Genomic DNA, 24,583 nt, shown 5'->3' with positions numbered 1-24,583 from the left:
ATTACTTGAAATTGCCATGCTGCTGGGCTGGCATAATGCACTTGGTGCTGTTTCCTCTCTGAGAAATCCTACATAGAAAGGTTTATCACATTTGACATCTCTGTGCAGCACCCATCACCATTTAAATGTGAGTACCTCAGGAAGGATGCACTCCTGTTGGACCCTGCCATGTCATTGCAAGGTCTCCATGAACCTGGACAAGCACTCAGGCTTGTGGAGGACCCATGGCGAGGTTACTGCCCCACATGAACAGGGCAAAGTCCCTGAAAGGATGAATAAAGCCATGGCTGCCATGTTGCCTGCTGCTTCTTAGAGGTAGGAGCATTTCCCATTGCCATCAGTCTCATAAAAAGGCAACACCAAATTTCCTGAAATTAAGAAACAAAAGCAGATTCAAAGATGGGGCTGAAACAGCAACGTGAGCCTCCAGGGGACTTTTGATGTCAAAATGACCACTGTAGCATCCTCTCTGTCCTTGCACGCCCTCCCAGCTCCACCACCAGTGCCAGTTCAGGCACTGGGCTCAGGGATTGTAAGACTGGGTGCTGCATTCAGGATTCAGGCATCTTCATATGAGTTAGCAGAAGATAAAACCACTTTGGGAAGTGTTTCCATGTAGAAATGTGCTGCACAACTTCTTCTCCTTTCTTTTCTTTTCTTTTCTTTTCTTTTCTTTTCTTTTCTTTTCTTTTCTTTTCTTTTCTTTTCTTTTCTTTTCTTTTCTTTTCTTTTCTTTTCTTTTCTCTTTTCCTCTCCTATCCTCTCCTCATTCCTATTTGCTTTTTTCTTTCTTTTTTCATTAAATCACAGAATCATTTGAGTTGGAAAAGACCTTTGAGATCAGATCCAGCCACTAACCCAGCACTACCCTGTCCAGTACTAAACCATGTCCCTAAGCACCACATATATGCAGCTTTTAAATACCTCCAGGGATGGTGACTCCATTCCCATGGGAATTCCCTGTGTCCCAGGGCCAGGCAGCACCTTCCCTTCAGGGAGAAGCACTGCAGGCAGTACAAGGGACATGCTGTCACAGCAGCAGATGGGCAGATCAAGGACATATTTTCCTACCTGTAGGCATAGTCCCACACCCCTCCCCATCCTTCCCAGCACATGAGAAGTTGGTGGTAGTGGGACGTGTGAAAATGGTAGCTTAGTGGAAATATTTCCCCTAGTGTTTTTTAAATATTATTGTCAATAGGAAAAATAAACGCTCCCATGAAGATTTTATTTTAATATTCAATAGCCTAGGGAGGAAACCCAAGCAGAAATTGGAAGACATGGCTAGTACTGCCCGGTCAGGCTTGTGGGCACAGCTCAGAAGGTGAGGGTTAGGTATAACAGGCCATGATTTCTATTTCATTGCTAATTCAGGCTGTGTTGCACTACAGAAGTATTGCCTCTCCTTGCCACAGGTCTGCAGCCGTTAACTGTTCTGGACCCCACAGAACTGCCTGCTCACAAGTCACATTTCTCATGAAATTATCCTTTAGGGTTTTTTTAAAGTGAATTATCACCAGAAATACAAAGAAACAATTATCACCAGAAATAAAAAGAAACATTCAACCACTTATGCCAGAGGGGAGGAAAAAAAAATAAGCAAGAGGAAGCACTTCAGTTCATATGTTGGTAAAGAACTTGCAATTTAGGCAATCACACCTGAAAAAAAAATCTGCATTTCTAAGTAATAGAAGAGTGCCCTTCTCCTTCTTATGTTGAGTTTCTGAATATCTTGGAATGTTTTTCAGTGCCAAGGACACCTCCATCGCCTGTCTGCTCCAGGTATGGACACAGGCAAGAGGGAAGCCCCTCTGGTGTATGAAGCATTTGCTGAGAGGGAGAGGATTGCTATTGCAGAAATAAACCTGGGGAGATTCAATAGGCGATCACAAAAATGGCTGAGGGCTTGCAACCCCCCCCACCCCAGACCCTATGCAGATGGTTGGTTTGGCTCCAGGACACTTTCTACTGATGCCTTAAATCTACATGGTGGTACCTCACACCCTGCATATAGACTTCTCAAACCCTGTATATAGACTCTTTCAGGCCCTGGTTTCATAGGTTGCCTAGACCCTATATATACACACTGCTGAAGACCCTTTCAGGACTTATCCATAAGCCCCTCAGATGCTATATGCAGCCCCTTCAGGTCCTGTAAATATGCTTCTCATACTCTATACATAAGCCTTTGAAGTGCTGTATATATGGGCCCCAAGACCATATATACAAAGCTTTCAGAACTAACATATATAAACCCATGATTCCCTATATACAGGTCTTTCAAGCCCTACATACATCCCCCTCAGACCCTACACAAATGCTCCTCCCAAGGTACATACAAGCATTTGAGAACCTTTAGATCTAAGTTCCCAAGACCCTATGTAGAGGACTTTCAGGACCTATATACAGATCCCTGGGAGCATACACAGGGGATTTCCAGGACACCTACAGAACCCCCACACTGACCTCTCAATCTCCACAGGGCTGCCAAGCATCATCCCACAGAAAGACTCCCTTCCACGGTGTACGGCCTCAAGCCCCGCTCTTCCCGCCCCCCAGCCCCGGCCCGTTCCGCACAGGCCCCGCCCGTTCCGCACAGCCCCCGCCCGTTCCGCACAGGCCCCGCCCGTTCCGCACAGGCCCCGCCCGTTCCACACAGGCCCCGCCCGCCCCGGCGTGCCCGCTTCCGCGAGAGCGCGGCGGCGGCAGGCGTGGTCTTGCGTGCGCTCCGCCAGGCCGCCGGATGGGCCGAGGTGAGGGTGGCCAAGCGCGGCGGGAACGAGACGGGACGGGGTGGTGGGTCCTGGCGGCTCACTGGCAGTCGGCGGCGACGCGCGGGCCCTCCGCTCGGGCCCGCCTTTCTCTCCCCTGCGCCCCGGCGGGACCGGGCTGTGCGCACGTAGGTGGGTGCCGACTGTGAAACGGGCAGAGGCGGGGGACCGGAGCGCGGGGCTGAGGGAGCCGAGGCCTGGGAGCTGAGGAAGAGCTGCTGCCCGGCAAAATCGGGCTTTCCGGGTCACACGAGGCTCGGGGTGCCGTGTTATGATTTCTCCATCTCCAGGGTCCCTGCAGTAATAAGTAGTTTCTTACCTGAGAGGTAGTCCTTAGAGTCCGTCCCTTCACTAGTTTTTCTGCAGTAGAAGCCAAGGGAGGCCTGCAGGGAGTGTTTTGGGAAGCTCTTGTGCAATGTGAGGAGCTGAGTCTCTGCTCCCGGTTTTGGTTTATTTTGGTTGTCGCTGTGGGGGGTTGCTCGTGGCATTGCCAGGGCTGTGTGAATTATTGCTCTCTGTCATAGCTAATGTCAAAGCAATTTTTCTTAATAGGGGTTTGTTAAACAGCTTTAACTTCACTGAACGACCACATTGTATTTGATGTTCAATTTATCTTTGGAAGAACTTTTCTGGGTGATTTTAGGTCAATAAACTGCTGAGAGTATAGAAAGGCCCGGTCTTTACCATGACATGATTTATGTATGTGATGTTTGCCTTTAGTTTAATGAGCTGCTTGGAAAAGACAGTAAGTGTGTCTATAGGAGTCCCCTGACTAGGAGGTGGACAGATCAAACAAAGCGGGGGGGTGGGGGCGTTGAGGCTCTCTCTTCTAGATAACCAACTTCAGCTCAGACTTCACCTGAAGTCCTGTCTGACATTTTGTTTTCAGCATTTGCATGATCGTTTTCCCCCTCCTGGCTTTATTTGGAGGCAGTCTGAGATGCGAGTTCTGAAATTTATATATATGAACACCAACATGCAGAGTATGACTACTGGGAGGATAGTTGTATGCAGAATGTTGCTGACAGTAAAGGGTTATAATCTTTATTATTTTTCTTTCTTGTTTTTAGAAAACAGCTCTGCAATTGCTAAAAAAGAAGCCCCTGTGTCCTTTGTGACTGCTTGACCTACAAGGTGGGATCAAACACACTTGTGCTACAGGTGAGGATGGTATTGCTGCGTGCTGGGATGTGCAGCTCGTAGCAAGCTCTCAGGTACATTTAACTCTCCTGAACTAATCATCTGGGTAGTATTTATCCTGAAATCTGTTCTCTTTGAAGTTAGTCGTGTGCTGAAGCATTCAACCAGGAGTTTTCCTGAAGCTTGAGGAAACTGGGTTGCCTTTTTGCAGTGTGACGGGTTGTGTTGGTTTTTCTGGAAGTCCCGGGGCAGTGCCTTGTGATTTGGAAGGAGTAGCCAAGCAGGCATGAGAGTGAGCTGTGGAAAAAGTCTGGTGCCTGGAGCTTCCTGTCAACCTAGTCTTAGTTGTGCCACTTTCATAAAATATTTTTTAGATAGAAATCCCTAAAACAAACGAAAAAACCTAGTGCAATTCACTTTTTCTGTGTACTCACAGGGAGTGCATAGATGCATAAATATAGGGAGGTATCTTAAACCCCTACAAAACAGTCACCAACCAAAACTAGCTAAAGATGCTTAAACAGTGCGTGCTTGACCCTCTGGAGCAACAAAGCATTTGTTGGTCAGTCCAAGGATAGGACATGGAGAGTCATGTGGGTTATAACCATCTTTTTAAACTTTCTGGAATGTCAGAGTATAATGTGTTATTCAGCAGTGTACCTTAAGCCTGTGTAAACTCTGTTTACTTGTGGAAATGGCTTGTTCTCCAGATGACCCATTTTCTGCAGAGACTGTAGTGATATTCCTTATGCATCCTGGACTAAAGAAGTTGGCATGTCATGCTCTGGAGGAAAAACAATGGTGTGCCTTGCTTACATCATTAATCTCTGTCTGCTGGGGATTCTTTGGACCTGTGCTGTAGTCATCATAGCTCTCCATAAAGATTCCTGTTATGCCTGGGGCTAAGAAGTCAGGTTCTTGGGTAAACTTGCAGTTAGGGTTTTCAGAGGAAAGATTGTGCAGTTGTCCTCAGGCAGTTTAACAGGAGAAATTGCAAGACTTGCAGATCATTTGAAGTCTCAGAAGGACTTTGAAGCAGTATCCCATAAGCATTACATTTTTCAGATGATATTTCAGGGAGCCATCAGCTATGTTTAGATCGAGAACATGGAAACAACTTTTTTTTGCATTTGTTCAGCAAAATAAGTTCTGTAGCAGTCAGATTTATTGTGAAAAAGTGTTGTTGGTTGCTCTTCCACTTGCTGCAGTAACACTTCTTGAAATGGACTGAGTTGGGATATGGAGAAGCTTGTTTTATTCTTCCCAGATTTCCAGGGGCCTTGCTGGTGCACTATGTTTTAACACAGCTCAGTGCAGTTAGTGCTGTGGTTACTTGTATACAACAATAAAAGAAGTTACAAGTTAATTTTCTGTGTGCTGTGCATTTCTTCTGGGGTGTTGCAGAGGCATTAGTTAAAAATTATCGTGGGTGGGATGATGCTGTTAGGGATAATTCGGTAGGGAACAGTTACCCAGGGTCTTTGAGTACTGGAGCCAGCGTTGTATGCCTTTGAGGAGAATGTTATTACTTCTTTTAAATGGAATCGTTTTAAGAAAGGTGGCTTGTGAATGGCATGGCCGCCTCTTAATGAAGAGGATGGCTATACATCTTCAGAGTCATGTGTTTGACACTTGTAGTGAGAAATGCAAGGACTCGCAGTAAAATCTGAGTTGAAAGGTACTTAGTCTGCCTGAACAGGTGGCAGGCTTACCCCTTAGTGAGATTTAAGATACTGTGAAACAGAAGAAACAGACAGCTTGACTGTTCAGATCAAGCACTGTTTTACTCTGGCTTCTGTAACATTATCCGTAAAGTCCTTCGCATAGTAAATTCTACATTATCTTTGTCTGCTACCTTGTCTGTGAGTGCAGTGACCACTTTTCCCCTAAGAAACCTGCCCTGAAGTTTTCCTTTCTTGTATTCTGGATTAACCTCTGTCAAGAGCAGCTTTTAATTGTAGTCTCACCATTTCTGGGTTCTGGCAGTGCCACCACATGAAGGGATCCTCTTTCAGGGGTTGCACTGCTGTGGATGTAGGGTAGGAGAACATAGAGCAGACTTAAGCTCTGATCCTTGGAACTGGGAATTTTGTGCCAGGGCTGGCACAAGGTGGGAATGTGCAGCTGGGGGCAGGCCAGCCACTTGTGCTGCTTTGTAATAGCTGTGAATGTGTGGCCTTAAACGCTTTGCGTAAACAGCCTTGGGTTCGTTACAGGGTTTAATTTCTGTCCTTGCAGTCTGTGACAACTTGTCAGCCTTCATTTACCCCCCCCACCAAAATAAATCATTGACTAAAAGTAATGGTCTTGAGATTGACTTTTTGAGTAGGAATAAGTTGACTTCTCTGAGGTTTCTTTTAAATCTCGAGAGTCTCTCAAGCTCAAATTGTTAGGTTTCTTTCTTACTGTTAGAGTTTGTAGCTCGCTGAAATCAAACCCAAGATCCTCATGTGGATAGCAAGAAGGTTGAGATGAGCGATACTGCAACTCACCTGTGCTTGCAACGTGTCTTCATAATTTGTAGCATTTCAGTCTATCATGCAGACAAACCTGGTCTCTCTGGCAGTACTGCAATCAGACCCAGTATTTGTGTAGACTAATTGTATTCTGTACCAGCACTTTAACATCTGTGTTTTCATTAGTTTGATGCAAACATTCCATCTGTGGCATTTTTGCTTCAAGAGCTAAAGGAGTGGTTGTGGGTTTTTTCCTACTAAAATCTTAGGTATGGTACAAACACAAGGAAGGAACTGGTGCCTGCCTTAGCTCAGTTGGTTTTACAGAATACAAGAGAGTTGTGTGCTCTGTGTGTGTGCACCAGGGACATGTTTACAGTGTATTGGAGTTTACCATGAATTGGCCTATCTCTCTAACAGCCCTGTTTCTCTACACCTCTTTTTACAGTATGTAACTATGGGTTGCTTTTTCCATTTATGCAATCCTCTTTTTTTTTTTTCTGTTGGCTGAAGTTTTGGAGGACTGCAAAGTAAAACTTTTCCATCTACTGATGGATATTTTGCTTTTTGGTTGTGTGGCTGCAGGGAGGGGGATGGCAGATGGCAATGGCCAGGCAGTCCTCTTCTTGGTGGGGTATTTGCTCCAGATAAGTATGTGAGCACAAGTGTGTTATCTATCCTGCCACCTTGAATCAAGCCAAGTATTTGTTACTGGCTTTCTCAGGCTGAAAGTAAGCTTCTCTTCAGGTCATATTCCAAAAGCACAATGCGCTAGCTGAGCTTATCTGTATTATTTTTTTCTCTCTGAAGTTCAAGCTAATCCAATAATGTGTGTCTGGCAAAACAATCACAACAGTTGAGACTTGATTTTCCTTTTTTGTAGTCGAACCAGTGCTCTTCTCTTGAGTTGCCAAGAAGTGGCAACCTGGTAGATGAAATTTGGATGTTATAACTTTTTTGTTTGTTTCAGCAAATGTTGTGCACGTGCTGTCAAAGTGGGGCTCTTTGGGCAGGAAAGGCATTTTCTCAAGAAGTGCTATGGCTGAAGTAGGTTATATTTTTGTTTAAAAGACGGAATGGGAAAGGGGGAAGTTACTGTATGGTGATATTCAAGTTCTCAGTTGGTTCACTATTTTTTTTTCCTCCTTATTGGAGAGTAAAAAGGTACTGACTTAATTGTGTCAAATTCTGAGATGATATGCTGTGCCTCTGCCTCTGAAAAGAAGTTTGTATTTTTCTGAAGCTGGACCTTTATCTGCCAAAAACTCAAGCCTGTTGAATTGTCATCTTCACAGCCTAGTGGGGCTTTTGCTTTCTCCTCAGACTACTTATGGTTTTCTCTTCTAGCATTATTTTCTTGTGAAGCAAAAAATTCCTGAAGAAGTACCACCAGTTTTCTTGGAGCCAAATAAGCCATAAACACCTCTTAAATCTGCTTTAACAGCTCTAGGACTTAATTTTGTTTGTTGTTTTAAGGTATGTGTAGGTAGGTGGCTATCAGTTGAAGAAAGGGCAGGAGCTTCAAGGAGTGTCTTTTCATTTGGTGCAAAAGTTAAGAGTTCTTAGGAAAATCGCATCCCATCAACACAGATTGTGCAAGGCAAGTTATATCAGTCTGGTCATTGAGCAACTGTATTCCTGCTGTCTGTAATTTTTTACATAAAAAGGCAGAAGTGTTATGTTTTCTGCCCATGTGCCAGCAGTCCTCTGGCAAACCTTTGCCTCTCAAATCAGTGTAATTGTTTTCCTCCTGCAAAAATGCCTCCACTCTGGTGCGCTTGCTCATGTGGCTGCTTTACAAAGACAGACTGATTATTGGGGAATACTGATTGGAAAAAGAAAACTTCACATTAAGCTGACTAAGGTAGAAGTAGCTCAGGAAACAGGGCTGTTATCCTTAATAAGGGGTGGGAAGTTTTTTGGTTGTTTTTCGGAGGTGCTACTAGGGAGTTTGTCAGTGATGGGGTTTAATGTTTTCTAGGTAGAAAAGCCCAAGGAATAGGCTGTATTTTGGGGGAAGGAGGGGAAAGGAAAACTTCAACTAGGAGCAAGCAGTGTTTTGCATCTCCGAAACTGAAACTTTCAGAAACTTGTGAAAGACTGTAGTTGTCACTTAAAAACCTGTTGTGCATTGCTGCACACTGTCTGAAGTAGCAAGCAAATATTTTGTCCTTGCTGAAAGTGCTGTTTTCAGTGCTGCTGCAACAGATATAACGAGTTTATTCTGATTGGGTACACTCATTTTTCATTTGTGTCTCAAAAGCTGCAGTTTGTGGTGGCTGCATCCACTCTCAAGTCCTCTAGTGATCTGGCTAGCAGGTTAGATTTGTGATTGCTGCTGAGCTTGCCAAGTGATGTTTCTTCTGCCATTTTAGTTGGCACCAAGGTCTTTATCCTTTAAGTGTTCGAAGGCAGGTAGGCCATGATCCTTCCCCAGTGAGCAGACACTCTCATCTCCCTGTCAAGGGAAGAGCAAGACCAAGCTAGCTACTGACCTACACCCGTATAAATAATCCAGTTGCAATTACTAATAATGCTTTAGTAAAGCTAAATCAAAAGTCTTATATCTGTCTTCACAGCGCATCATCTTCTCTACTTAGCACTAAAGATGAATACAATTCTTTTCAGTCTTGTTGGTTTGCATTTAGGCTCTGTGCAGCAGGGTTTGGAGCTTATGGCTGTTCCCTGGCCAGTTTTCTCAAGTTGTAAGAGAAGGCTGCTGTGGCAGGTAGGAATCAGCATGCGTGATATGTACACCCTAAGGAAAGAGGCGATTGTTTCTTCTGTACAGTACTTGCTGTCTCAGGATGATTTGTGTTTTGTAGCACACTGTTTGTTTTCAAGAAGTGAGAACCCAGTTGAGTATGTGGAGCTTAAAAATAGGGGATGGATTGGAGCAACTGGTAGTAACAGAGAAACTTAGATTTTCCTCGATTTAAATGTAGCTAATGGTAAGGATGTATGCATTAAAATAAGAACACCACTTGTGCATGTAAGTATTGGATAAGTTGGATTCCAACTAGCCATGGTTTTGCTGTTTTGTTTTTCATATTGTTTTTTAAAGTGCTAGATTATTGATTTGGCAGAATAAACTGTGAGATGAGGATGGCATGAATAATGGAGTCTTAATGGATCTCATCTGTGTAAATTGGTATACTGAATAAGCCACGTTAATGGTGAGGTGATTGCAGGGACACCAAAATGTTTGTAGTGCAATATTGCACTGAATGTTTAAACGTGTTATAAAAGGCAAAAGTATGGCTTGAACAGCAGCTTCAGGGTAGAATGAAGGTTAATACTTAATCCTGCCTGTTTGAGAGGCAGCACTAGTTGTCCCCAAAGGGAGGATGAGCGATGATTGGATGTAATTGCAGAGCTGCAGAGTTTGGAAATGTGCACTTTCAGGGCTGAAGATTTTAGGAAGAGGTGAACCTGAACTGCAGTGACAGTTAAGAAGAAATTGCCAGGCTATGTCTTAAGTTTCTACTAAAGACCTTGGGGTCGATTGATGCTTTTTGTAGACTCTCTGTCAATTTGAACTGTACTCCACAACAAATGTGGTTCCCCTCTCTAGTGAAATTAATGTGATCAAATATTGCCCCATTTTCATACTTGAGAAGAAATTACTTTTGCTGCTGAATTTAATTTTAATTCTTAAAACTGATTTATATGTCTTAGTAAGCTAATAACATTAGTAATGAGAGTAATCCTTTTTCTGAAAATTGTACTAGCTGAGGTGAAAATTTGGAGTTATATGAAGGGAAAAGAGAAGGAGAAGTTCAGTCTCATGGAGGTGGGGAAAGGAGTGAATCCAGGCACCTCTGTATCTGGACTCCACCTCTGAGCGCCCTTTATGTCCATTAGCTTTGTACAAATGTTGTCTCACTGGTAGTAGTTTGTAAATGGAAGGTATGGAGGACTGGGGCAGCGGTTGGAGGAAGAATCAAAATAAACTGAATTGTGATGGAGGCAAGTTTGATGCTAGGAGTTTGTTGTTGGTTTTTTCTTTTTTTCCCATGAGTTTATGTATCTTAGATTAAGTATCTTTAGTGCTGATGGTGAAAGTTCTCTCCTAGTTGCTTTGCCCTTTCCCTTGTATCTTGACTTTTCCTTCTCATTGGATTTGTCGTACTTTTTTCCCTATTGCAGTTTGTCACAGAACTGCAGAATGGTTGGTGTTGGAAGGCAGCTCTAGAGATCATCCAGTCCAACCCCCTGCTAAAGCAGGTTCCTCTCAATAAGGTTGCACAGGAACACATCCGGGTGAGTTTTGAAAACCTCCTGAGAGGGAGACTCCACACCCTCCCTGGGCAGCTTGTGCCAGGGCTCCCTCACATGAACAGTAAAATAGTTTTTCCTTATGTTTAAGTGGAACTTCTTGTATTCCAGCTTTTGTCTGTTACTTCTTGTCCTATCACTGGGCACTACAGACCTTTTAAGTACTTTTAAGTATTAATGAGATCATCAGTCTTCTCTAGGCTGAACAGTCCCAGGTCCTGCAGCCTTTTTTTTCCCTTCCCCTCTTCCCAATAATCCTCTCGATAGGATGGAAACAGGAGAGCTGGGAACTGAGACTCAAGCTCTTCTGCTGCTGGCTTTCTGCTTCGGGGCACAGTACGCCTTCTGGAGATGATGTTGCTGCCTTTGCTGAGCAGGAGTGAGGTATAACAGACAGAGGCTGAGATGGAAATAAGTGAGGAATTCTCCTGCGGCAGCTGCTAGGTCAGGGTGTCTTCATTTGCTCTGGTGTCATGGTTTGACATGACAGCCTTTTCTGGTAAGGGGGAAGGGACTGTAAAGTTGGCTCCTGTTAGCAGTTACTCGAAATTCTCCCCAGCTCTGAGCCAGACCCACTTCTGGGACTGAGCCAATTAGACACCTCCATGATCACTTTTTAAGAAGCTAGAAGAGAAGGCTTCTTCCTCCTTCTTCTTCCTGTTTCTTCCTTCTTCTGTCCTTTATTCTTCTTCTGGCTGGTGGTGGTGAAAGGAGTAGGAACAGTGAGAGAAACAACCATGCAGACTCCAAGGTCAGTGATGAAAGAGAGGAGGAGGTGTGCTGGAGCAGAGACTCCCCTGCATTCTACGGAGAGGACTGGTGAAGCTGAGATTTATTTTCATTTCTTTAAAGATCCCACATCAGCGGTAGAGACTCGTTTTGATAATGAGCCTGTATCAGGGGCAAAGACTCATGTTGCTAAAGCTGACCCTAGACCAGGGGCAGCGATTCACTTCATTAATGAAATGTCCCAGAGCCAGGGACAGTGACTATGGCTGGAGCAGGCCGTGTCCCATGGAAGGGACCCAATATCCCCAGCTGTAACTGTTAACTGTGGGAAGGAAACCACGACAAAGCAGCTCATTAAACTTATGCCCAGAAGAGGCTGTGTCCCGAGGGACAGACCGTATAACTGCAGAAACTGCAACCGCGGTGAAGAATCCACGCCAGAGATATTCACCAAGGACTGTGTCCCATGTGAGGGACCCTGTATTGGCAGAAGCCGCAGCTGCTGGGAACAACCCATACCAGAGAAATTTGTTCAGGACTGTATCCTGGGGGAGGAACCCTGTGTTGGAGCAGGGCAAGAATGCCAGGAGTCGTCCTCATCTGAGAAGAGAGAAGTGGTAGAGCCCATCTGTGAGAGACTGACCACATCCCCCATTCCCTGCACCCCCTGAGCCATTGAGGGGGGAGGAGGTAGAGATATCGGGAGCAGTGAGCTGGGCCCGGGAAGAAAGGAGGGATGGGGGAGGGAGATCTTAAAGTGCTGGTTGTAATTTTCTCATCATCCTACTCCCTTTTTGCTTTTATTCCGTTCTGTTTCTTGTAGAATAAACTTTCCTACTTTCCTCTCTTAGTCGAGTACTGGAGTCTGTTTTGCCTGGAACTGTAATTAGCAGCGAGCCCTCCCTGCCCTTGTCTTAATCCACAACAACCTTGCTTATCATTTTACTCCCATTTCACTGGGGCCTCCGCCATCCTAAGGAAGGTGGGGGTGAATGGGGGCACCGAGTGAGAGACTGCTGTGGTGCTGCTGTGCTAGCTGGGCCAAACCACGACATCTGGTAACATAAAACGTATTTGATAAACATACAGCTTCAGAAAGCTCTTTCAATTCTTAGTGACTCCATCTCAGTCAGTCTCTGCACAAATCTCTATGCCTAAAGTATGCCTCATAAATGCCAAGCTTTTTTGAGAAGAAACTTACAATTGACTTTTCTGCACTAATGCACAGAATTATCATGTGTTAGTAAAATTGTTGAAATAAAAAGTGCCAGTGAACTCTTCGCTGATTTAAAATTAACCACCCATCAGCTTTTTCAGTTACTGTTCTCCCTCTTGTGTGCTCATGCCACAGAGGCCAGCTTCAACATCAAAAAGCTGCTAGAAGTGTTTTCATCTTAAACTGAGGCTGTTCTGGGTTGCTGAAAAGGGCTACAAAGAGTTCAGTGCTGTGGGGTACACAAGTCCTTTTTCCCTGGGCTGGGATACTTATGCTTTCAGTTTTGAAACTGTCAGCTAATTAAAGTGCTGGAAAAATGTGAGAAGTCTTTTTTTTATTTTCTTTTGGTATCTGATAAAGAATGCAAAAGAGTTGAGATCTCCTAGTTCTTATATGCACTGAAAACATGCAGGGCTGGAGTGCTGATCGTTTGGACATGACAGGAGGGGGAAAGTAGAGAGCCTGTCTGAATTTCCTTGCAAAACAGGTTAGTGGACAGAAGATGATTGTTTGCAGAAATGCAATATCCACGTCAAGCCAGAATGCACATAGCTGTGGAAATAATTTTGCTTTTCTTCTTCTAAAGAGACCTGGATGTCTGTAGTTTGAATGATGCCCTTTGTGTCTTGGATCAGAAGTAGCACTTTATGGGTTTCCTGGATGTCAAAGATGCCAACATGTTTAGTGCTGAGCTACAAATACATGAGACTTTTTGCTCTTTCATTTTACCAGCTGCATGTACCCATAGAGCAGGTCCTAGAGCGCTTACCGGATGGCCATGAGAGCTGCTTCAGCAGCTGTGGCAGAAACACAGCTTAAACCACAGAGCTGGGGCATAGAAAAGAGGTGTTGAGGTAGACAGAGTGTTCCAGGTACCAGAATGGGCTGTGGAATCTCTTTTGGTGGGAATTTGGGGTGAGGTAGACTTCTTTTTTTGAGTGTTTGGGCTCTGAGGATTGGGTTTTGGTAGAGCAGCATATATTTAATGGTGGAGCAGATAGTCAACAAAAATGTTGGTTTTAAATCTTTGAGTGTGTTTGACTCTTCTGCTTAAAAAGTAAAAATAGTACCCATGTGGCATAAATAAAAGCAGATATGGGGTTTTTTTCTGGGGAAAAAAACCCAAACCTAACTGCCTCTTTTGTCCAAGGATGTTAATTCAACCTCTAAAGTAACTGTAGAGCTGTTCTGAGCCAGAACATGACTGGCTTATCTCTTAGAAATAAAAATATGATCTATAGATTCTTTATAGTTGTAATGCAACAACATCACGATAACCTTCGTGTTTGATCCTTTATTTTCAAGGAGTTATGTTAGTTTTTTCTCTGAGCTACTTTTTTGTATCTTGAGAAAAATAAAATTATTGCCTTAAATCATACAAGAAATGAGGTTGTTTCTTATTGTAAGCTGTAATCACATCCATTCTCTGGAGTTTTATACTTTATCACAGCTTTATTCCTTATCGTACTGCAGATCATGGTGTTAAGCCTTTTGTTGTTGCAGTTAGGGCAAGATGCTTATTTTTAGTCTTTTTAGTTCAGAGCATCAACTTTCTCAAGTGATCTTGACTTAAATGCCTGGAGCTTTTAACAAAACATACCAAATATGATGGTGCTTTTGATTTAAAAAAATCATTATGAGAGATTGTAAAACTGCAGGTGGAAAGCATAGAAGATTCAGCTCCCAAAATGCCTTTTTGTTGTTGTTGTCCTGAGATAAGGATACTAGTTTTTATTTTAGGATTTTTATGGGAACTGCCAGCTTTTATCTCTCCCAGGCAATTGCTACCAAGTAAGCCCTGTCTGGGTGAACATCCCAGCACTCTCAAGGGTGGACAAAGCAGATAATGTAGTGTTTCCTAGGGCTCAGACAAAGCAAATGTTTATGCAGTACTGAAGCCAACAATCTGAGATGTTATATAAAGTCTCTTCAAGCTCAGAAGTATACACTGTGGGGCTTAATTTTGATTTTGACTGATTAAATGATGCTGGCAACACTCCCTGATCCATTACATCTTATGCAAATAAAGCTGTAATTAGGACGGAGAACCCAAGTAAGGGCAACATTAGCTTCTTGGTGAAAATAACACTTGCACGTTTTGCTCTACATATGTAATGGAAATGAATTCCTGTAGATGAAATGAGGACATTGGGTTTGTGTAGGATGAAAATAATTTAAAATGTGAAATAGGAGCTGCTTTTCCTAACAATCTTCTATTGTTCAGGGCTAGAGAAGAGTGGAGAGTAAGTGCTGTCATCTGGCTGTATCCCATTAAAACTTTAATTTTAAGCCTATTTATTTTTAAAGGAGTAAACAGAATGGTAATGCTGCCTGCAAAGTCACTTTGTAGTATGTGCACAGATGAATATAAAGTGAATGTTACTCAGATGCACTAGCTGTGAGCTAGTGTTTATGGTAGTTGTCCATAACCAGGGTGATGAAGGATAAGTGCCCTGAGGCTTTGTCCTGGCTGGCAGCAGCAGTACTGTTCCCTCTGTCCCAGACTGGCCTGCTGGTACTCCATCCCATCTCCCTTGTCCCAGGACCAAGCAAAAACCTTAGATCTGATAGAAAAAAAATCACTGATAAGGGATTTGCTAATGGTTTTTCGTTATCTGTGCTTTCTTTTCCCTTGCCATGTTTCCATTGTTTCCTGATTGGGCTGCGACATCTTCAGATGCATTTCTACCACTTCTTGCCTTAAAAGATACTTAGCTTTGGCACTCAGTGTGATCTGATGAATATTTTATGCATGTGTTCCTTCCCTCACTCCCCTAAGTTCACATCACCAGTTTTCATTATGAAATCCTGAGCTGCGTGTTGCTTTAATCGTTGGAAAAGAGCAGTAATATATTCAACTCTTGATAGCTGGAATGGGATAACACACCACATACGTAAGACATGTTTGCGCAAAATGGTCCCAAGATTCTCATTGTTGGAAGTTAATGGTTTAGCAGAACGGCACAGTGGCATCTTATGTTGCAGAAGCAAATAGAAACCAATAGGTGTGACTATTTCTGTATTCTGGGTTTATTTGCTGGCTGGGAATATTTTAGTAGAACAGCAAGAAAAAGGGAAAAAAATGGCACCAGTGCACCCTTGCTCTCCACTTGTAATGGTTTTGCAAGCATTAAGAATTCTTTGACCATTCTGTTCCCCATTTCTATTATTTAAGGCTGACCTCACCGTTGGAAAACTGCATTTGCATCAGTTAGAAAACTGATTTTCACTAAAAACCTTTATTTCACTAAAAGATGCAGCACCTTTTCTTTTCAGAGGCAACATTTACACTTCACCTTCAGTCTTTTAAGCTACTAAAAATTGTTTTGTAGCTGTTATATGTGATGAGGTGACATTATTGCAGTTCAGGTTTCTCCATTTTAATGATGTTTAGATTTGTAGTTCTGGCTTCCCATTTGTCTCTGTACTATTTTGTGTGTAACGGGGTATAGATTGTATTTTATGAGTTTTGACACTTTGAAACTTGCCTTATAGTTACAGTTGAATATAAACATTTTGCTCTAGGCCAACTCAAAAAAGTTATTTCAGAACAATGGGATTTCTCTTAGGGAAATTTAAAATTACTAGGTTGGATTTTATTTGGTAGGTTTGCTTGGTGTTTGTTTTCATTTGCCTTTTAAAATCCAGCTATGTCTTTCCCTCTGGCCAAATGGCTCTTGCTCGCTGTAGTTGCTTGTAGTGCCTACCTGTATCGCCTGCTTTGGCACTTGAAGGGGGAGAGTGCAAACATTTCTTCTTAAGGAGATGTGATGGGGAAAGGCTGAAGAGAAATTTGAAAAATAGTGTAAGAGCAGCTGGTTATGTAGTTGGGAACTGACAGCAAGGTGTGTTGGCCAGGTAATATTGTAATTGGCTATTTATTAAACAGGTTACACACTTATTTCAGCACAGATAATAAACATCTGTGACAGTTATTTTTTTTCTGTAAGTTTCCCTACTCTAACAAAATACATGAGCAAATCTCTGGTTGAGGGTTGACGTGATAGTCCACCATTGGAAACTATTGTTAGCGTTACTTATGTGTTGTTGTTACCCAACAGGATGTTTCGCCTCCGATTGCTTCCCGCCGCAGCAGGGCTGTCGGCTGTTTTGCGGCGGTACCATGGCACAGCGCATCACCCCCGGACCAGGCGTAGGCTTGTGGTGGCAGCTTTCGTAGGGACAACAGCAGCAACAGCAAGTGCCAGATTCCTTTGGCAGAGGTAACAGATACATTTATCTTTTTTTGGTTTCTGTGGTTTTTTTGCCTGAGACCTCACGCTGTTTGAGCCTTGTGTAAGTGCCTGCAGATGGGTTTTAGGATCTGCGGGAGATTTTGTGAAACATTATTGCTTGTCCTGCTTCTGCTGCATGGAAGGAATGTCTGTTGGTAACTCCCTGTGGAGCTTCTTTTCTGCTGTGAGTAGTCAGAGAAGCTGTGGAATTTTCCTCTGTAGCTGTGCTCACATAGGCTCCTTGCCCTTGGTGGGGTTTGCTGCATGGCTTATCCCTGTATGATGATGCTACATGGGTCTGTGGTAGTGTGCAAAAGAGAAATGGGTTGACCTGACCAAACCGAGTGAAAACATTGCACTTAAAGCTTTTGGGAGAGTTGTTGGGCACAGCACGCTTGGCCATGGGATGCTGTTCTGATTTTCTTTGTGTTCTGCTGACTGCTTCAGAGGTAGCAGGGGAGCAGAAGTAGATGGTCCATATTTGGGTGGTAAGGTAGCTGCATGCACGACTTATGTGGTTCTTAAGGGCCAGAGTCTGAGCACAGCTACTTGTGGGCCATGAAGCTCCAAGCTTGTTTCCATAACTGTGGGGAGAAAGGGGATATTTGTGCTTGAGGTGACCCTTGGTAAACCCTGGATCTGCGCCACATTTGAAATAAGTTGAGTCCTTGGTCTTCAGTCAAAATGTTGGAGCAGTGTGGCACCAGCAGTCACTCAAGCATACAGCTGCAACTGGAGTCTCAAAATCAAGTCTTCACTACAAGCCCCCATTATTTTAATTCCAATATTTAGGTGATTTATTTCTGCCTTTCTACTCACTGTGGCTAGAAGACTCTAGTTTTAATGCAATGGTGGGAAGATGATGGTAATTGTCTTGGTAGTTCATAGAGCTATTGAACCTTGATATCTGCAAAAAGGAGTCACTTGGGCTGAGGAAGAATGCTGTGATCCAGAACAGTGTTGTTTCATACTGCATTTTGCTCATTATCTGCGCTTGTGTAGTTTCTCTGTATATGTAGCACCTGCATGCTGCTGTGGGGATGGCACGGATGACACTCCTTTTCAGGCAGGGAAGCAAGTATAGTTTTTTGCATTTTAAAAATCCTCAGCATGACCCTAAAGTAGGTAGGACTTTATTTCCTCTGTAAAGCTGTCCCAAAGACATGGAGTTAGTATCTCCCTCCTACAGCAGATTCCACTCTGCTTTTAAAAACAGCGAAATTGTCAGTTGTTAGCTTTGCCTTTTATCAGGACAAAGGTGCTTCCTGCAGCAAAGAGCTGCTAATGGTGTTCGGAGTGCAAGGTCAGGTGTGATTTCTGGGAGTGATTTTTGGCTCTAGGAGTACTTGGCTGTTCTTTGGAGGCCCCTGGACACTGTAGTCAGGCTTGACCTAGCTCATCTGAGAGTGCTGATAGAAATCAGATAAAGGAGAGGGGCAGCCTCTTTGGAGTCATGTGATCTATGATCTCCCCAGTCCTCATCAGTCTGGAAAGATTGACTTCCTGTTACTATCTGTTTTTGTTTTACCTTGCTCATTCACCTTTGTCTTTTACAAATTTCTAAACCACTAAATGTCATTTCAAAGGCTTGGAAGTATTCCTGTCCTATATGAGCCATGAAGTAAATCTACAGTGCTGGTAACTGTGTAACAGAAATACATCCAGGCTTATGATATTAATTTCATTAATTACTCAGCATACAGTTGTTCAGTGCAGCAAATACCTCATACTGACAGCTGTAGAGTTTGAAACAGACTTTAAAATAGATATTTTAATTTTGTGTTTAAATGAGGGACAAGAAACTGCAAATTTCCATTGTCTTTCCTGATATATGAACTGGGTAATGAGTAGAGTTCAAGAATATGTGTAGGTGAATACAGTATGTTTGTGATGGCATCCTGGGTTATTCAAGTAATTACGTCCCGAGTTATTACAGTAAATAGCAGTAGGTACAATGAAAGGTTACAAAAGGCAAATATGTAATAGATGTAGCCAGGGCACAGAGATTGAATAAGCCAATTGTCACTGAAGATGTAACGTTTAGGCTAGAGAGAGGTGTCCATGTGCATCTGAGTATTTACACTTAGTGTTAAGTGATTTTGATATATTAAATGTCAGTGGTATTTAAATGGGAATCAGGTTAGGGAGGTCCTTTGCATAACCAGTTCTGATGGTGCAGTTAGTCTGTCGTAAGGATGATCTGTAACGCTTATTTACCTTGGGATGGTGAAACAACCCTGCTTATGTTGTGCTATTAAACTGCACTGCACAGTTAGGTTCTGAGGGGTCTAGCAGGTCCTAAGTGTGGCTTTCTTAGCATGACCATGATTACTGCCCCTGTGATGACAGGTAACTAATAAGGAATGTGTGTCCACTGATATTCTGCTTGACCTTGGATGATCTGTCAGTGAAGCCCAGATGACTCATTGCCCTTTCAGTAGGGAATGCAGTAAAGTATGTTCCCCTGCAGGCTACCAGTGAAGTTTTCGTCAAGATGAGGGATGTCTCCCTCTTTCTGTTTCCTTATAATTTTTTTTTCTCTACAGTTAAGGCGTTAAAGATCTAATAGGCTAAATTAAGAAGCAGTTGAAAGTCTTAAACACTTCTTGGGCTAAGTAAGTAGAAGATGATGCAGTGTTTAGAGGAGGAGCAGTAACAAAAGGAAAAGAATAACTGATGTGTGTTTCTTTTTGTGATCTGCATAAAGCAGATGCTATGTAGGGAGCAGCTGTGCATCTCTCGTCTGCACTTAAACCCCAAACTTTCTGCTGTGGAATAGATCGCTGGTACTTCTGATGATGATGAACTTTACTAAAAGAGATTAATATTGTGGTGCCTGTATGTGAACTTACCCTTTCCACTAATTAGCATGAAGACAGATAGGACTTCTCAGGTGGTTTCTGACTGTAATGTTCAGCTTGAGACCAGTGTATTCCAGATTGATTCTGTAGGACTCGGAAACATCAGAAGCCAGTGCTAGGGTGAAGTAGCCCACATAAAGGTAGAGAAGTCAAGGATTGACAAGATACATATGAAACCACTCAGTGGTTGTATGATGTGGGATGGGAAAGGCTCATTTTGTCTCTCCCTGAGATGTGAGGTGGTTTGGTGGCATCTTAGTGTTTCATCTACATCTGCTTGTAGCCTTCTGTGTAGCTGCCTGCTGCATGCCATTGTTGTTCTAATTGCCTTTACTGCCCTCCAGGAGCTCCTGCTGACTGTTTTTAGTGGAATGTATCTCATCTAAATAATTTTATGCCAGGATCTGTTCTGCTGTGGCAAAGAATACTTTGGCAGTGCAAATAACTGAGCTTAGAAAATGAATGAAGTTTGCCCTTTCTAAGCAATAACTTAAACTGTGAGGATTCCCAGCTGGCAACAGAAGCAATTAAGTATCTGGGCATTGGCCTAATGAACTGAATTAATTAATTGAAATATATCTTGACCCAGTCATTGGCTAATCTAAATGAGGCATTAATATATGGGAAGTACTGAACCTCACAGTTTGCAACAAAGTTAATGTTTATAAAATATATTCTGTTACTGATACTCATGTAAAACTTATATTTTGTATTTGTAGTTCCAGATACTGGTTTGGAGTATCATTAAATGGCCACAGGTACCTATGTGCTGTCACAAACCTTCCTGACTGAATCTGTGGGCAGTGGATATCTGAAAGCATTTCAATTGCCATTTCAGAGCTGAAGCTTGTCACTCAATCAGCCTAGTACTGAATGAAATAAGGGATCAAATGTACCTTTGGGGAACACAGAAGGACCTCTGTAAGCAGACTCTTAATAGTGCTTTACCTGACTGACTGCAAGTATTTAGTTATCACAGAATCATAGAATGGTAGGGGTTGGAAGGGACCTTTAGAGATCATCTAGTCCAACCCCCCTGCAGAAGCAGGTTCACCTAGATCAGGTCACATAGGAACATGTCCAGACGGGTCTTGAAGACCTCCAACGAAGGAGACTTCACACCCTCCCTGGGCAGCCTGTGCCACTGCTCCGTCACCCTAGCAGTAAAGTAGTTTTTTCTTATGTTTAAATGGAACTTTTTGTGTTCCAGCTTCATAACATTGCCCCTTGTCCTGTTGCTATATAAAATAGCAAAAAGTGCTGCCCCAATCTCCAGACATCCACCATTTATATATTTGTAAATATTAATGAGATCCCCCCTCAGTCTCCTCTTCTCCAGGCTAAACAGCCCCAGTTCCCACAGCCTTTCCTCATATGAAAGATGTTCCAGTCCCCTGATCATCTTAGTGGCTCTGTGCTGGACTCTCTCCAGAAGTTCCCTGTCCCTCTTGAACTGAGGAGCCCAGAAATGGACACAGTACTCCAGATGAGGCCTCACCAGGGCAGAGTAGAGGGGGAGAAGAACCTCCCTCAACCTGCTGGCCACACTCTTCTTGATGCATCCCAGGATGCCATTGGCCTTCTTGACCATGAGGACACATTGCTGGCTCATGTTCAGTTTATTATCAACCAGCACTCCCAGGTCTCTCTCTGCAGAGCTGCTCTCCAGCAGGTCAGTCCACAGCCTGTCCTGGTGCATGAGGTTGTTCTTCCCCAGATGCAGGACTCTGCACTTGTCCTTGTAGAACCTCCTGAGGTTCTTCTCTGCCCAACTCTCAAGCTGGTCAAGATCCCGCTGAATGGCAGCACAGCCTCTGGGGAATCAGCCAGTCCTCCCAGTTTGATGTCATCAGCCAACTTGCTGAGGGTACACTCTGTCCCCTCATCCAGGTCGTTGATGAAGGTGTTGAACAAGACTGGCCCCAGAACCGATCCCTGAGGAACTTCACTGGCCACAGGCCTCCAACTCGATTCTGTGCCATTGATCACCAGTTATGCTTAATTTCTTATCCTTCTGCAAATATTAGTGGTAAGAATAAAGGCAAGGTGTCTGTATTGCGCAGAAAGTTGCTTAAAAGCAAGATCCTTGGAAAACAGCACGTTTGTGGCTAAGAGGATACCCAGTCTTACTTTGCCTTATACTGTTTACCTTATTTCTGTGCTCCTCTGCCTTTTGTCCTATTTTGTGCTCCACTCCTCCTCAGCAAGCTAAGCTGTTAGGATGCTGACTGACTCTTCTGAATATTGCATTTCTATTTCTTCCTCTCTTCCTTTTCTTCTTGAGCCATCCTGTATCAAGTGCTCAATTGCTTTCCTGGCAGATTCTCTGTAGGAAAGACCCTTCATCTTGCTCTGCTGAGCTTTGCTGGTTTTTGTGTTTAGCTTTTCTCCATTAGCACTTCTGGAATTAATTTTGAAACCTAGATCAGCCCTTAGCTATCCTTGTTTAAGAATGCATTGCTTTTTTGCATCAGTGTCTTCAGGACTATAGAGTAGTTTGCTTAGAATACATTTTTAATGGCAGATTTACTGGAATTATGCCATCTGAAACTAAGATTTCAAAATTCTTTGCTCTAGTGAAACAAAGTAAACCTCAAAGATCATAGTCAAGAGAAACCCGTTTTATAGCTATAGATGAGCCAGGTACTATGTAACCTGCTGCAGGAGAAAGAAGATTAAAAAATGTATGTATTATCCATATAAGGTTATTGTTTTTGAGATCTCTGCTCCATTTTTTAAGTTCTTTGTGAAAGATGGTAGACTCGAGACAATTCTTCGGATTGTGTGCTAAGGGTTTTCTCTTAGGGCTTGAAGACACATTGATCTACAAGGGATGTCTCAAAAGAGCACTATGTCCTTTCAGGTGGATTTTGGCTTTATGTTGTTTTTACCCATGAGCATCAGGGGAAGGAAAGAATCTTATGTCAGGAAATAAGCCAAAGTCAAAACCAGAGTTAAATGGGAAAACATCTGAACTGCCCACTGGGACAATGATCTCAGATGACTTGCAGAGCCTTGGAGTTTGATCAGTGCATGTTCATAATATCTTATTAAAGTGTGACATAGCAAATCAGAGCTGGGCTTTGTGCAGAGTAGCCAGGTGACAATGCAGGAAACTGTTTTCCAAATAAATCATCTTGATTTTCTGCAGCTTTATGGAGATCGCACTTGGAATTCTGTGTGTCTGGGCAGGACAGCCATTGTTGGAACCCCGGGTCATTAATGGCACTTTTGAATGGTGTTCTGTTAAAAAAAAAAGTCCTCTGGTGGCCAAGTTCACACCAGCTGCTTCCCCTTTGCACCTAGGCTACATTTTTGCAACTGAAAATACCTGCTCACCTTGCCCTCATCCCCAGGAGCCTGTTGGCTGTCCTCCTGTAGCTATTTGGAAAGCAACATCTCCAGGAAGTCATGTTGTTTGGAAGCACAGTACAGGAAATAATTTCCTGGCTCAAGAGAAGAAGCGCAGAAATTCTAAGTATCACTTAGTTTTGATTAGTTCTTGATTTGGAAGTTAAGTGCCAATGCAATTGTTGAATGTCACCCTTTGGGGATCATAGAATCAGAATGGTAGGGTTGTAAGGGACCTTTAGAGATCATCTAGTCCAAGCCCGCTGCAGGAGCAGGTCCACGTGGATCAGGTCACAAGGATCTCATAGGGGGATCTCATATGCATGTCATAAAGGGATCTTATCTTGTCATGGCTGTTGCATTCTTCAGATGTTCAGGTCCACCACCATCTGATGGCCCAGCCGCCTTCCAGGCTGTGCTAAAGGTTGGATCTATGGAGAAGCAGCAAGGGACAAAACTAGGGATGGGCATAATATTCATTAACTAAGGCTTTAAAACACAAGTGCGCCGAACTGTGGGATTTTATGTCGCTTATTACTTTGGCAGACTTCTACAGCTCCAGCTGTTTCCCACAGGTGGCTGTTGCCAAGACTGACTGGTAGAAGCTGTATGCTTTTTTTTTTTTTTTGCATGTGTCTAGACCACTTATGAGATCATGTGTTAGTGCTGCTTCCGAGGCCAGTGAAGACAAAAAAAAAGATTTGTGAGCTGAGGAAGCTTTGTTTAACGTGATGCTATCCATTGGTTTTCAGTCTGCCAAAATGGCTGAGGTACTGGCTGGCAAGTGAATAATGCTCTTAAATACCCTAGGGTTTGTCAGACCAGAAGAGTTTGTAATTGCAGCTGAGTTCATTGGGAATTTTATCCCAAGAGTGTGAGGTCACATTCCTAGAAGCATGTGGCTGTGTGAATGCATCCCATGCTGGAGACCAAAAACTGGTGCCAGAAGTGACCTCTGGTTTTCCAGTTGTGAACAGCCTGAAAGCTGTAATGTGTTAGTCTTGCCTCTGACTGACCTCCTGTGATCTTCCCCTTCTGTCTCGTTTTAGCTCAAGACCGGGTTTCCTGGGAATTAGGAAATCTGAAGGGATCTTTTTTCTCTTGCAAGGTTGCATATGTGTTCAATTTATACAGAGTACATTTAACTTTCTTTTTTCCATCTTTTCTGTTTCCTTATTTCTACAGGGCTTGATTTCTTATGAAGTTGTGAGTTTTTTTCACTTGTGTTTTTTAGCAGTTATGGCATCCTTCTCACCCTTTAGTGTAAGCCATGAACACCCAATAAAACAATCTTCAGCAGTCAGTAGTTGTCATTCTGAATTAACTTACTTGTATCCGTTGATCTGGCTCATAATTTTAAACTGATGAAGTCAAGCTCATAAAATCCCTCAAGTATTATAAAAAATAGTAATGAAAAGGGGAAAGGAAGAGCTGTTCTGTATTTGAGTGCACCTTAAAAAGCTTGTGGCATCAGACTATACTTTGCCTCATTTTTCTAACCTAAAATCTTAATATTTTTTTCTTGAAAAGAAATGCTGGTGACAAC

At 43.1% G+C, this 24,583-nt stretch overlaps 1 protein-coding gene across 4 annotated transcripts in view; it reads left to right on the top strand.

The window, feature by feature from the left end:
* Positions 1–2,663: 2,663 nt before the first annotated feature.
* MICU1 (mitochondrial calcium uptake 1) overlaps positions 2,664–24,583 on the top strand; it is a 110,285-nt gene continuing 88,365 nt past the window's right edge. For 2 of the 4 annotated variants that reach the window (XM_062001167.1, XM_062001164.1), the window contains exons 1-3: positions 2,677–2,903; positions 3,842–3,932; positions 16,652–16,813. In XM_062001167.1, the coding sequence (XP_061857151.1) occupies positions 16,653–16,813 (161 nt within the window). In that variant the 5' untranslated portion in view covers positions 2,677–2,903; positions 3,842–3,932; position 16,652. Of the gene's footprint in view, positions 2,904–3,841; positions 3,933–10,516; positions 10,631–16,651; positions 16,814–24,583 lie in introns of all 4 variants that reach the window. The other 2 variants (XM_062001165.1, XM_062001166.1) reach the window with 2 other exon arrangements.

This window comes from Colius striatus, chromosome 8 (assembly GCF_028858725.1).
Source record: "Colius striatus isolate bColStr4 chromosome 8, bColStr4.1.hap1, whole genome shotgun sequence".
In the NCBI taxonomy this organism is placed as follows: Eukaryota; Metazoa; Chordata; class Aves; order Coliiformes; family Coliidae; genus Colius; species Colius striatus.
This window is presented reverse-complemented; position numbering and strand designations above follow the sequence as displayed.